Source organism: Mya arenaria, chromosome 1, assembly GCF_026914265.1.
Source record: "Mya arenaria isolate MELC-2E11 chromosome 1, ASM2691426v1".
In the NCBI taxonomy this organism is placed as follows: domain Eukaryota; kingdom Metazoa; phylum Mollusca; class Bivalvia; order Myida; family Myidae; genus Mya; species Mya arenaria.
This window is the reverse complement of record NC_069122.1, coordinates 2,258,231-2,273,459: the sequence shown is the minus strand read 5'-3', so window position 1 is coordinate 2,273,459 and position 15,229 is coordinate 2,258,231. Positions and strand designations below refer to the sequence as shown.

The following is a 15,229-nucleotide window of genomic DNA, read 5'->3' as shown; positions in this document are numbered from 1 at the left end:
CTCGGCCAAATTGTTCAAAAGATTCACACTCCTTTTGAATCCTTGATATGGTCATGTGTCGCGAATCTTTTCCGCTTGACAACACTATCAGTTATCATCACAAGTTGTTCGTAAAAGTAAAAGCAAGATGTTTTTTGCGCTAGAACTGTTCGTCTCCAACTCATGGATATTGAACCGACCACCGACCATGACCAACCGTCCACAGACCAATACGATGAAGTAATTGCACTAAACACGTCGTCAGACTGTTTCTTCAGATGGCCCTTAGACATTAAGTGTGAATGTTGTTGGAAGGAATTGAAGGCATGTGACGAATACCGTATATGGCTGAATTCATCTTGTGTATTTGTCCTGCGAAAATGTGCAAAATTGCCGTTTTCGAAGGATGAGCTAAACAATAACAGTTCATTAATTACATTTAAATACAATTTAATCCGTTATATCCATTTTATACTATGTTACGTTGTTTAGTTCTTATAACAACATGCGGAATGGGCTCGAATAATAATAGTACAATGGCGTTTCATGTTTTTTTCTTTCATATCGGTGAAATGGAATCGCCACTAATAGCAGTATGGATAACTGGAATATGGAACTATAAAGTAGTATCAAGATTTGTGTCCCTTGGTTATTTTAAGATTATTAAGGACCATCCATATTTAAAAAAACAAATTAATGTCATTGTGTTACCAATGGACTACTAGGGCGGACTTAATGGATTTTAGCTCCGTGCCAATGTAATCATAATAACTATTGGTCTAATATGTTTTTCAACCATTCCTGACTAATTATTGCCTTATTATAAATTACTAAGTGAATATATCATGAAATTAAGTAAACATACATATTGAATGATATTTGAACAAACGTAGCAAGAGACTATTTTACTATTTTCATTTTTATTATACATGTATGCAAATATCATTACTTTGAATACTTATAGAAAATATGATAGTTTAATGTAAGTATTTCTAAATACCGGTAGCTGGCAGCTATATATAGACATTACAATGCGTCTCTGCGCATGTCTGATGTTAAACATGTCTGTTCGTAGTCTACCTTTCTGATATAAAATAAAACAGAGAATTGTTAAGTGTTTAAGACACAAATTCACATCAACAGGTATAAATGTGCATGCGTATTTGTGCATTGAGGACGTTTTAAACGGGAATCTGCAGAAAAGGTAAGCATTGTGCAGCTTCCGTGTTTATTTGTATTATCAGCGGTTGTTTTATACCATATATATATATATTTGGATTGTTGAGACAGAGTGCTGTATTAAAATGATTGTTGCAAATATGTTGATGCACAAACTATCTGCTTATTCCCATGTAAATAATTGATATTGTTCAGCGCCGACTAGGGCCTATCAATTATAGCGACTATAAACTACTATAACTATATAACTAACTACTACTGTGAGCAGCATTTATTTGTTCTTATTACAACATATTCAATACATGTGCGCAATGTAAATACATATAGCACATATATATATATATATATAGTGTTGCAGTTTAGATAAAAGATTCATCCAAAAATATATAGGATCGAGTATTTGAGTGCATTTATTGTGTAACGAATCAATAAGTTGGTTTGCATTGCAAACATGCGGCATTTTGATCAATATTCATGTTAATTTACAATGATATTGGATTTACAAAGTTTTACAAAGTTTATGAAGCCACCACTCAGGTTATGGTTAAAGTATGTTAATATGTACTTCCTGTCGCGACGCAGTTGCATAAACATTTTTATTTTTGTAAGAACATACTTACCTTTTTAGGGGTCTACATTTTACTGTGTAAACTAGCTACTAAATGGGTCAGCCACTGCCTCAACTAATTTAAATCAATACCGGATGACTGCTGATTTACTGCAATACATCTATTGACACATTTAACGTATACTGCCTTCTCATTGGGCTACAAAAAGTCTTGACCACGGCTAAAAAAGTCTTGACCAATCCTTTGACATCTGAGCACTGAGCTTCATTCAGCACAGTATATGAAATACAAGTTAGTAAGACGTCCTAATAAAACGGACTCTTAGACTCGTGACTTATGTTTACTGTTCACTATTGTGACGTTATTAAGGTGGAACGCGACTATGTTTTTTTTTCGAGTTTCTGTCTGAAAATTGGTATACGAATATAAGAGCATATGCCCAGTTAGGGACTGTTTTTACATTTTCAATATTCGGAACAGTTTTGAATCTACGAGTCTTCAAAATATGCCACTGGCGTCAATTTTGAGACGTCTGTCATATTTTTGCGTTTCAGCTACAATTACCGATATTTTCATCAATTCTTCGTTTACAGCTATGAAATTTCAACGTCAAGTGCGTTTTGTGAAAAAGTTCACGCTCATATAATTTTCTTTCTCTTGTTGAACGTTATTGTTTCTAAATTCGTCTATAACGTCATTTTTCGCGGGAAAATACGTAATGAAAAATAACAGGTTTAGGGGTTAGATTATTTGATACCGCGCAAAAACGAACTTGGTGAGGTACCCTTATTTTGATATCAGGCAATTTGTTATGAAACATTGAATACATGTATTTAAAAAAATCAAAAATTAAACGAGCAGTTTTTTCAAGAATTAAAGAAAGGCGCACTTTTTTCAGCGAAACACGACGCCGTTTTTCCCCGCGAAAAATGACGTTAAAGACGGATTTTTTAAAAAAATAGCGTAAAACAAGAGAACGAAAAATATATATGCGTGAACGTTTTCACAAGACGCACTTGAGGTTTAAATTTCTTAGCGTTAAATGAAGAATTGGTGAAACTATCGATTATTGTAGCCGGAACGCAAAAATATGACAGACGTCTCAAAATTGACGTCAGTGGCATATTTTGAGGAGTCATAGTTTCAAAACTGTTCCGGATATTGAAAATGTAAAAACAGTCCCTAACTGGGCATATGCTCTTCTATTCGTATTCCAATTTTCAGACAGTAACTCGAAAAAAAATTCATAGTCGCGTTCCACCTTAAGCGTTGCTCTTACAATATTGTGTACAATTTGCAGACTGAGAAACCATCTCACGTGCATATGAGCGTCGACTCTGCTCTGTTGTGCGATACGGCTAGCCATTTGGCCATCATTTAATCTACCTAATTGATTAATCAGTAAGAAAAAAATGTCCCTGATGTGAAACGCGCATACAATTATACAGAAGCTGGCCCCAGCGCCACCTGGAGGTTTATATAGTCCTGTTGCCCCTTGAACTGCTACACTTGTTTTTAGTTTATACTACAATGTTTTCGAACATATGTATGCAGGTGGCGATGAACCGATGCCATTTCGCCTATGTGTGGCCAGCAATGAAATTGTTTTCACTTTTTTACGCAGACATTAATAACCACAGATGGCGGTGAACCTGCAGCGGAAGGCGGCGATGAAGCGGCTTGCCATGGACCAGCACGAGCTAGAGCAACAGCCCGTGGAGAACGTGTCTGCCGCCCCTCTAGATGAGAATATGCTCGAGTGGCATTGTAACTTCCGGCTAGATGACATCATCTACCACCTAATCCTCTACCTGCCCAACAAATACCCGTACGAGTCGCCCAGCGCGGAATTCGTACCTGTTGGATTCAGGTAATGTTGTTTTGTATACTATGCCTGATGATGATGGTGATGGTGATGATGATGATGATGATGATGATGATGATGATGATGATGAAACATGATTATTAAACATAGTATCTCATTTTCGTATAATTATATATAAAATCATATATAACTCCCTATAACTAATATAATGTTCTTAAGTACAATTCGAGTTTGCACATTGTTAGTTCGATCCGAAACGGTCCCAGGCTTTTGCTTATGATAAGGAATATAAGTAAGCTATATTGAGTGTTACACGATACCCTAACGACCGCCAACACAACCTTTAAAGCCTGAGATCAAACAATGCTATGTTGATGAAATGTATCATGTAAATTGTTATTGCCCAGTTGAAATTTAACTTGAACCTAACTATATCAATAAGATCAGTCGACTAAATAGGCGCAAAGAAGGTGTTTTATAAAAATAATAAATCTAGCGTGTAGAACAGTTTTCAATACATTCCCTACAGGTACAACAGTGGCGCGACCATGCCCGGTAAGAAAGGGACGAAGGTGTGCCTGAACATCTTCGCAGACTTTGCCTACATCCACACCGAGTGGAAGGACCAGAAGGGGCTGGGGTGGTCCCCCGGCTACACCGTACAGACCATACTCATGAACGTGGTATGTATTGTACATGTGAATACAGGTAGAGGGGCTGGGTGGTCCCCCGGCTACACCGTACAGACCATACTCATGAACGTGGTATGTATTGTACATGTGAATACAGGTAGAGGGGCTGGGTGGTCCCCCGGCTACACCGTACAGACCATACTCACGAATGTGGTATGTATTGTACATGTGTATACAGGTAGAGGGGCTGGGGTGGTCCCCCGGCTACACCGTACAGACCATACTCATGAACATGGTATGAAATGCACATTAGTATATACAGGTATAGGGGCTGGGGAATATATATACTGTTAGTTTTCATGTAATGTTGGCAGTGGCGCGATCCGACGTTGCAGGGGGCGAAACTTTGATCACAATATTTTGACATTTGCCCCTCCCAGAACAGAAAGTTAGATGGTATAAAATGTTGACAGGGGACGGTAGGGGGATACTCCAATAAGTATATTTTCTACAATATAATCCGAAATGGTGCATTTTAAACGTATTTTATAGCCTTTCTTCTCCGATATGAACATAAAAGTAAGCTCGGTCGAATTAAGAGGAAAGTGCCCCTCCCCCCTCACTAACCCGCGAGTGAATGGTGCTGGTGATACATATTATGTGTGCTTAGGAAAAGTTATCCCCCCATTGGACGGGGTAAAACAAACTAGGACATTATTTTCTTCCCCTTGGTTGGCCTTTTTTAAAACTTCTAATCAGATCAGTCTTACGTTTTTTGGTGGAAATACCATTGACACGAGGTTGTCTTGGAAAACCGTCTTTGCTTGATACGATCACAAGTATTAAAATAGGGTTCAAGACCAATAAATGGTAACGAAACAAGCCATATGAAAGTGGTATAGATACCATTATGAATGTGGTAAATTTGACAGTATTAATGACGTATAAGTACCATTATAAATGTGTTTAAGATAACTTTATGTATTAAAATTGAAAGTGGTAAAATAACATTATGAATGTGTTAAAGCATACATTATGACTGTGGTTAAAATTATCAAGTATGACTGTGGTAAAGATTACTAGAGACAGCTACATTATGACAATCCCTTTGTATGCTCTTTTGCTAGGTTGCATTCCTGGCCGAAACCCAGTCAGGGGACAGCGTGTGGATGAAAGACACAATGACCCACAACATGAAACTGTCTAAGGGATTTAAGTGCGAAGACTGTGGCCACACTTACGACAAGCCTTACCCTCCACTGCCCGACCAGGTAAAACCAAAAAAGCCCTCCGCGGCAAAAGCCGCCCCTAAGGCCAAGGGACCTCAGATCATTGACTACATGTCGAAAGAGGTTTTCAAGCCTGAGAAACCAAAGAGCGACGGTGACCTGTATGGTTACGGACTAATTGTATCTGGCCCGACTCACAGACCAGCCCTCACCTCACCCTGCGAATTCCTAAAGTTTGACTCCTTTAACGGAATGAAGAAAGCTGTTGGTACCGTGCACAGCGTTCTAAAAGATGAGCTAAAATACTTCTTACCATTGTATATTCACCCAAAACATGGCGAAGGAATTAAGGACGTATTTGAAAGGGTTCTGACGGAAGAAATCGCGGCTCTTCTACCGAAGTGCAAGGCCAAAAAGACACCAATTGAAGAGATGGTCATTAAAACCATACCCAACCTGATGAGTGCAACTGTTGTTGAGTTTAGCAAGGGGACACAGCACACCAGCGACAACAGCCTGAACGGGTACTTTGCGCTGCACCGGCTGTTCCTGTGGGCGCTCGAGACCTACCCAGACCTGCAGGGAATCATTGAACAGCGACTTAAGGTATACTAAGTAGTGGTGTAAATTTAACGGGAAACATGTACGGTAATTGTCAAATATTGAAAAGACTTTTGAGGTAAACTGTGTTAAAAAATAAAGAAAGGTTAATCTATGTTGACTAAGCAATTACTTTCTAAATATTCTTTCTTTTAAACAAATCGGTTCTATAGTTACAAGCAAGCAGGAGTTCTGGGAGTTTTAACAGAAATTGTCTGTATAGTAATAAAGAAAAAAAACTATTTTTTCATTTGGGAAACCAAAAATAAGTGAGTAATTTGGCTACTGTAATAGTGTTTGTTTAAGTGTTAGGTCGCAATATATTTCACCGAGTGTGTCACAAAAGCTATATTTCACAAGTGGTGTAGCCACGAATAGAATATTTACTTTCGGTACTCATGGATTTTTTGTTTAGCATATGTCTAAAGTGGATATAAAATGACAATTGCAGTTTTACAGAACAGTGCACAAAATTGTATACTGACAAAACGTCATTTCTTAAATGACGCTGATGAAATTGTGTCCAAGCCCCTCGCGTGCTGCTGTTTGAAGTGGAAATTAGACCGGGCTGAAATTTCAGTGAAAATAAAGAATTGTTATTCCAGTGTTTAAAATTACGGTTTTAAGCTTTCAAGAAATTGGATACAGAGTCTAATAGACACTCAACGAGAGGCATGCACTACTTTAAAGTAACATAACTTTGTTTCAGGATTTCATAGCAGACGAGAACAACCGTACAAAGAAGGCGTGTCCCCATATCGGGGAGTGGCTCATGCTGCTATCAGGGTCATGGAAACACAAGTAAGTCACACATGGAAACACATGTATGTCGCACAAGGAACACGGACATGTTAACACTCTTTTAGTCACACATGTAAACACACATATGTCACACATGTAAACACATGTTGGTCACACATGAAAACAGATGTAGGTCACGCATGGAAACACACGTAGGTCACTCATGGAAACATATGTAGGTCACACATGGAAACAGATGTAGGTCACACATGGAAACATATGTAGATCAAAGATGTTGGTCACACATGTAGGTCACATATGAAACAGATGTAGGTCACACATGAAAACACATGTAGGTCACACATGGACACACATGCAGGTCACACATGGACACACATGCAGGTCACACATGGACACACATGTAGGTCACACATGGACACACATGCAGGTCACACATGGACACCCATGTAGGTCATACATGGACACACATGCAGGTCACATTGGTGACTCTCTTTATACATACTGTTCTTGCCATTCACCCAATGGGTCTTTGGTTCGATCATCACAAAGGGAACTTTCATTTGGTTGCTTAATTGGTTTCTGCCCAGGAAACGGAGGCGAGCATTATTTTTAACGAAGTACCAGTACTTGTATTTTTTTAAGTCACAAGCGTTTCACAAAGGGCACCAGTACTGATTTTTGCACAGGATAATGACTCTAGAGTGAGTCAGACTATTATTGTCTCCTACTCGAGGTAAAATAAATGTGTATAAATTAAGGCCTTTGCCCGCCATATTCCACTGATTTTACTAAGTTTGTTCGTTTGTTTAATTGTTCATGCATATAATGTATAATGTATGGACGAGTGTGTAGAGATATCAAACATAGAATATTTCTCCATAAAAATCTAAATGGGTTGGAGTAAGGATTAAACAACGAACTATTGACAGATAATAGGTAGATAAAACTACCACAATCATAAGGGACTGGGTAGCGAGATATTGATAATGGATAAACGTTGACCTGATTTGAGCAAAATAATCTTCTGTGATGGGAACTCGTGCAACAAGTAAAGCTATATTTCTTCATCAATTTCTAACGTGTATCTGTGAATGTGGAAGATACAAACCCTCACAATTTTACGTACAGATTTTTCCTTCACTCCATTCATGAAATAGAAGAAATATTAATCCCAAAGTATACCCTTCAAATTATAGCTGATCACACTTTTGCATATTGCATCTATTTTATCTCGTTCTTTATTTGTAATTGGGGATACGTGACGCAGGCATGCTTGTCAAATTAAGTCTATTGATTTTGAAAATGTTCAAATGCCAAATAGAGAACCTGAAAATATATAGCTGGCTAGACGCGATCGAAGTCTTCCTGTCGGAGGTAATGAAGCGGCAGGTGTATGACGTACGACACGCACCGACAGCACATACATGTATGTACAGATGTGATCCGTCTGGGAGCTTACCTGTCGGAGTTTTAGTGGACACAATGTTTGACATTGTTAGCTGCAAAACTGAAGTGAATTAAACACTAGCAGACCCAAAGGAGGGCGGGGGGGGGGTGCCGGTGCCCCAACCCCAGATTTTTTTTATTTCAATTCAGGAGAATGAAAGTAATAAAAGACGCCAAAAATGCACCATTTCGGCTAGGGAGTATTCTCCTCCCGCTGCCTTGTACACTTTAAACCAAATACATTTCGTTTCTTACGGAGGGGCGCAAGTCAAAAGGTTAAACCCCTAACCTACACCCTATCCAACATCAAATCCTGGCTTCGCCCCTGTTACATCTAAAGAATAGGTCTCTCTGGTTATAAATGGTTGGAAGCGACAGAGCCTAGGGCGATGAAATATCAAGGACCTATCACATAAGCTTGGTACAACACATCCATATATCTTTCTTTACCTGTAGTTGGTTGGACGCAGCGGAAGCCTACCTTTCCGAGTCAATGAAGCGCCAGGTGATGTGGTTCGTCAAGGATGACTCCAAACTCGGGATGTTGGACACGCCCAAGGAGTACAGACTCGCACAAACACTCACACGTACTGCCGTCAGCAGGAAACTATTAGCCTTCCAGGTAGGGAACAATCTTCATGTATATAACTAGTATAGGAACACGGCTCGGGATGTTGGACGCACCCAACTGGGTTGCGGAGGCATTCAGACTTGCATTTACTGCTAAGAACAGGAAGTCAGGCTCTCGAGGTAGAGTGAAACAATCATGTGAGTTACTACTATAACAGTGCTTCTCACCTAGTCGTCCCGGGTTCGATTCCCGACATGGGCGCATGTCAGTTTGGTTTGTGGTCACCAAGCCGGTCAAGTGGGTTTTCTCCGGGTATTCCGGTTTTCACCATAACACAACACCACACGAGAGTGACTAAGTAGAAGATATCATCACATTCTTCGAAATCGTTGTTAAATAAATAAGTTTAAATTAAACTAACAGCGCTCGTCGAATTGAACTAACCCGAAGGTAATGCTAAAGAACCTGAACATACGCCTAGAATAGACACAAATAAGAATGATGTTTAACTAGGGTTGCTTGACGTTCCAAAGCTCTGGCGCTTGCACGCATTCATTAATTAGATTCTAGTAATGCAGTGGAAACAACACATCATGGTTTAAAAACAAACATTTATATAGCAAATACAATCGAAAAGGAGCAGTAGAAATTCTCGGGCTTAAGATGGAAATATTCATCTGATATAAAAGTGGGAGTGAATTCGATAGCGTTGAAGATGCTGTACAAAGTTATTGCTGTTTTATAGCTCTTTTTATATTTATTCAACACACAGTTGAAAAATTTAACCGATGATGATATTGTGACACTCCTGTTACTTTTAGTAAACATTTCTTTGCGTGATAGAAATTGAAACCAAAATTGCTATAACCACCGTTGTAAGTCAATACTCATACGAATGATTTGTTCAAGTCATAAAACCAGGCTATCGTTTAATAAAAACCTTCCCACGCGTTAAAGAAGGATCAGATGGAAAAGGAATCCATACAATAATTCACCTTTAAAAGCTAACAACGCTTAAGTTAACAAAAAGTTGTTAACTTTAACAACGTCCTGAATTGTAAATTTTAAATTGTAAAACAAGAGACCCAATTGTTAAAAAATTAATTTAGAGTATAAAAGAACCACCTCTAATTATGGAAAAAATTTGCTCGCCAAATGAGTTTAACCCGATGCTGATTTTCATATAGCTCCTATCTTCACATATTCTAAAACAGTTAACTTTGTAACTTTGTCACTCATTGCGATATTCCTGGATATCGCGATGGTGGCGATATTCCTGGATATCGCGATGGTAGCGATATTCCTGGATATCGCGATGGTGGCGATATTCCTGGATATCGCGATGGTGGCGATATTCCTGGATATCGCGATGGTGGCGATATTCCTGGATATCGATATTCCTGGATATCCCGATGGTGGCGATATTCCGATATTCCTGGATATCGCGATGATGGCGATATTCCTGGATATCGCGATGGATATCCCGATGGTGGCGATATTCCTGGATATCGCGATGGTGGCGATATTCCTGGATATCGCGATGGTGGCGATATTCCTGGATATCGCGATGGTGGCGATATTTCTGGATATCGATATTCCTGGATTCCTGGATATCCCGATCGTGGCGATATTCCGATATTCCTGGATATCGCGATGGTGGCGATATTCCTGGATATCGCGATGGATATCCCGATGGTGGCGATATTCCTGGATATCGCGATGGTGGCGATATTCCTGGATATCGCGATGGTGGCGATATTCCTGGATATCGCGATGGATATCCCCATGGTGGCGATATTCCTGGATATCGCGATGGTGGCGATATTCCTGGATATCGCGATGGTGGCGATATTCCTGGATATCCCGATGGTGGCGATATTCCGACATTCCTGGATATCGCGATGGTGGCGATATTCCTGGATATCGCGATGGTGGCGATATTCCTGGATATCCCGATGGTGGCGATATTCCTGGATATCGCGATGGTGGCGATATTCCTGGATATCCCGATGGTGGCGATATCCCGATATTCCTGGATATCGCGATGGTGGCGATATTCCTGGATATCGCGATGGTGGCGATATTCCTGGATATCCCGATGGTGGCGATATTCCTGGATATCGCGATGGTGGCGATATTCCTGGATATCGCGATGGTGGCTAAGGAATAAGCTCGATCCCCGTACACTTATTTAAAAAAAAACACACTGTGAATTGTACGTTTCCAGGTGTTGTTCCTGGATATCGCGATGCCGGCGGGGAAGAGCCGGAAGGAGCTAATCAAGCGTTACGACGACAACCTAGGATTCCCGACGGCGGACATGGTCGCCCAGATGAAAGACTCGGTGGAGCGCATTAACAACATGAAGACATTTGACGACTGGTATAAGGTACGAGCGATTTCGTTCAGAAAAAGGTGTATGATGACTTTTAGATATAATGTGTGGTCCAGTGGTATAGGGGTCTACCTCATAATCAAGTTGCTGTGGGCTCGAGTCCCATGACACACAAGCTGATTTTTTTTTAAATTTAGAAATAAATTATATTCAATTAAAGTGATTGGTATGAGATTCTTTTGCATTGAAGCTAAAATATGACTTTAGTCATAAGCTATGGCTTTCTCTCAAATCGATTAGTTGAGGTGCAATATTTTTTGATGACATTAAATCAAAATTACATAGTGCTTTTATTGCTTTCATTCCCTCGAAATATAAAAGCAAAACAATTATCATAGATACGTAATTTGATATTGATGTATGGTTGGTTCTACAAATTAATTTATATTATACTGTCTCTGTACAGATGTGGAAGTTTCCGTAGCTCCTTCCAGACATTTAACAAATTTCCCCCAACATTTTAATCATTCATATCCTATCAAATACGCTTATCTTATTACCAAAACATATTTTACCCAGGTGTTAAAGTTGAAGCCTCCAAGCGAACAGGAGATGTTCGATAAGCTGGTGAAGAACGTCGAGTATTCCATTTGGACGGACGGATACAACTGGTCCTTCTGGAAAACTGGAGGTACGAAAAGTGTACGGGTAATTGGTTTACTTACAACTGGGATGAGCTGCACTAAGCGAAGAATTTTGGGTTTTATCTTGACGGATAATTATAATTGATCGTTCTGGGAACATGTATTTCCAAACGGTGGTTCGAACCGTATACGGAAAACAAGTGCACTAGAAAACGTTACAAAATCACGACCAAAACAAACCCCTGAAGATTGTTGACACACCAAGCTTCCAACAAAAAAAAATAATTTCCGTTTCTAAACCTATAAGCGTATTCAGATTCATTTGACATTTACGAAGCATAAGTACACTTCCCATGATTTTCTCCAGGTGGTTGGGGCGAGGTGTTACGGCGGTATAAGCCCTACAAACCCAAGACTGATAAGCCAGCAGACGGAGGTGCAGAACCGAAGGGGAAGGGGAAGGCGCCGGTGAAGGTACGTCTATGTTGGGCCATACATCAACTCATATACCATTAGTTTAATTAAGGAATAATGCAACAAATAAACATGATAAATTTAGCTTTTGATATAATTATATAAATTTATTTCTTTAAAAACGACTACTCCAATTAAGGAAATGATTTTTTTACTACCTATTCTTAAGCAGTATATATATATATATATATATACTATATCACATTGCAAGTTTTAACCGGTGGGAGATGCGGATTGAAAACAGTGTGTTAGTTTGCTGGAGTAGGAAATTGCAAATCTTTATTATTTTACCAGGGCTCAGCGCCAGTAAAAGGTAAAGGCAAGAAAGCCACACCAAAGGAGGAACCGGAAGTCGAGCTTGTTAAAGCGAAACCTGCGCGCGCAGCTCCCGCCGGGAAAGGACGGGGAAAGAAGGCAAAGGTAAGAGGCTGCTTCATAAGATTACTTGTTGTTATTCAAATATATGATACATTATGTGATTCAGAATAAATATGTATTTCAATTGATACTTTTATCAGATTATGTACTTTTTACTTTGATTGAAAGACTTTATAAGTAAATTACGAAATGTCTGAGCTATATCATAAAACGTATAACATTTATGGTATGAAATGTTTTATGGTATCTTTAATCAAAGGTCGCGGAGTCAGAGTCAGAGTCTGATGACGAAAGTGACATGGACGTAGAGGTACTTCCAGTGCCGCGGGGGAAGGGACGCGGCCGCGGACGGGGCCGCGGCGGCGAGGCGGTAAAGGAGGAGAAGCCAGTTGGTGGAGGTCGCAGACGGGGGGCGGCGAAAGGCAAAGCAGCTAAACAAGTAGTTGAGGAGGAAGTGAAGCCGAAGGGAAGAGGAAAGCGGTCTGTAGAAGCTGCGCTTGGGAAGCAACCAGCTGGTCGCGGCGGAAAGAAAAAGAAGGCCTGAATATACCATTGACTGTGAATCGATTGTATTACGGTTGATACTTGATTGAAGGACTTAAGGCACAGGGAGCCATCGGTTGATGTATTTTTTTGTCATAGTTGGACGTTTATTTTATTTTAAATTGATGATACACGATTTGTGTCTGTGTGTTGTGAATTCCATGTGGTGAGGCAAAGAGAAGTTGATTCAGGTTGAATTTAACACAAAATGATTTTTTTTTCATTGATTGAATTTGTTTTATTGTCAAGTGAAAGTAGTTTTATATTAAACCAGTCACTACACATGAACTCAATCATGAACAATATATTTGTACATTGTAATCATTACATAACTATACATCATTTACATATTTTACATGTTTATCGTATTTATGTACGTATTTTAAACTTAACATATTATTTATGTACGTGTTTTAAACTTAATAGATTATTTATGTACGTGCTTTAAACTTAATAGAAATAAAATTCTAACACTGAAGTCTATCTCCACTGACAGGCCATTCCAATTTCCAATGTAATGGTTACTTCTAAAAAGCCCGAGTTAAAGAAATCATACAAGAGCGTTTCAGCCAACGTCGGCAACCACGGTACGTTTTCCGTTACACTTTATAATGACACATACGTAGTGTATCGCGGGTATCCGACGATAGTTTCAGCGCGAGTGTATCTATGAACTCAAGCATGATCGTATTCGGTGATGTAACTGAGTTTCACGTTTCATGTTTTTCAACTTTTTAAGTTTCATGTTTTTATTTACATATTTGGCATATTATATGCATGAGACGATGACATATAGAAAAGTTTGAAACAGTTTAAACAAAACAGTAAAACATATACCAGTAATTACATTATATAGAACACAGTGGACATCATGTGTGTATCACTAAAGATGAGATCAAATTGAATATAATACTTAAACAAAACAAAAAACAATAATATCCAGATATGATAATTATGTTACTGATTTAAGAATTAACAAATGAATTATGACTGTAATAATAAAATTAAAGTTATCTACAATATTTCAATTTCTCCATTTCTCTATGGGCAAAAGGTGATTTGTAGTTCTAAACTTACACAGTAACATACAGAGACTATACGGAATTATATCTAGGTATTTTTTACAGATTTCTTTCTTAAAGGAACGGTAAACTATTCATATAGAATTGTCTACAGAACTTTGCCATTGCTGCAAAAACTGAACATTCAATATATAATACACAAATTCTTGAAATATGTTTTTAACTCTTTGATTTAAGAAATATTCAGATAACCGAAGTTCATCCAGATTATTTTTAACAAAAGCTTTCCAAGGAGAAATAAGAATATTATTATTGTGCAAAACTAACATAATATTGTACAATGATTTACATATTTTACTATCCCCAGCATTTAATATTTTCCCCAGTAACAAAGCATTCTGTATTTCACTTGAATGGATAGAGGTGTCATGCCTAGATTGCCTAACACCATGCAATTAGGTGGACACTGCTTAAGATTTAATATAATTTTACAAAACTTAAATTGAAATTTTGATCAATAATATTTAGGCTTTCTGAACCTCACAGTTCACTGTCATACAACAGAATTGGGACAATCATGACATACAACAAGTTAAATTGAAGGGACACTCGAAGACAAGTTCATCCCGACCTGAGCGTAGGGTGTTTTGCGAAAACGAGGTTTACCGAGCATAACCATGACAACCACGAATTATCACATATCTATACGCAATTGTATTCACTACGCACAAAAGAGTTCCAGCGAAAACATTCATTTTATCTTAATTTTGTTTAACTGAGGTGAAAAACGAAGCATCCACCATAGCCGCTTGTATAAATAAGATTCATCCCAACCTTCGCGCAGGCATTCGGAACTCCTCGGCCATTTTTTTCAATAACAACCTCGGATGTATTTGGACGGTTTACATACTAAAAAAGTGGTACGTTTAAGTCCGCAGCAAGTAGATCGCGTAGTAATTTTATTTAGCAGTTAAACTTTGTGACTTAACTCTTGTGATATTTAATTATGTTTGCAATAAAACAATTTAATGGCAATCAATT

At 38.6% G+C, this 15,229-nt stretch overlaps 1 protein-coding gene across 2 annotated transcripts; it reads left to right on the top strand.

The window, feature by feature from the left end:
• Positions 1–1,026: 1,026 nt before the first annotated feature.
• Positions 1,027–13,644, top strand: LOC128240227 (uncharacterized). Of its 2 annotated transcripts, none has more exons than XM_052956879.1 (11): positions 1,027–1,183; positions 3,368–3,597; positions 4,082–4,235; positions 5,312–6,019; positions 6,723–6,814; positions 8,678–8,843; positions 11,020–11,181; positions 11,707–11,818; positions 12,139–12,245; positions 12,540–12,665; positions 12,883–13,644. In XM_052956879.1, the coding sequence occupies exons 2-11, from the start codon at positions 3,368–3,370 to the stop codon at positions 13,165–13,167; spliced, it is 2,142 nt and encodes a 713-aa protein (XP_052812839.1). In that variant the 5' UTR covers positions 1,027–1,183; the 3' UTR covers positions 13,168–13,644. The 2 variants fall into 2 exon arrangements, with proteins under 2 accessions (XP_052812839.1, XP_052812753.1); XM_052956793.1 differs by having other exon boundaries at positions 3,352–3,597.
• Positions 13,645–15,229: the final 1,585 nt, after the last annotated feature.

Excerpts from the sequence above, each read along its gene's own strand:
- LOC128240227 (XM_052956879.1), top strand. The coding sequence starts at position 3,368 with ATGGCGGTGAACCTGCAGCGGAAGGCGGCGATGAAGCGGCTTGCCATG. Across the intron at positions 4,236-5,311 it reads AGACCATACTCATGAACGTG|GTTGCATTCCTGGCCGAAAC; the intron begins GTATGTATTGTA and ends CTCTTTTGCTAG. Across the intron at positions 6,020-6,722 it reads TCATTGAACAGCGACTTAAG|GATTTCATAGCAGACGAGAA; the intron begins GTATACTAAGTA and ends ACTTTGTTTCAG.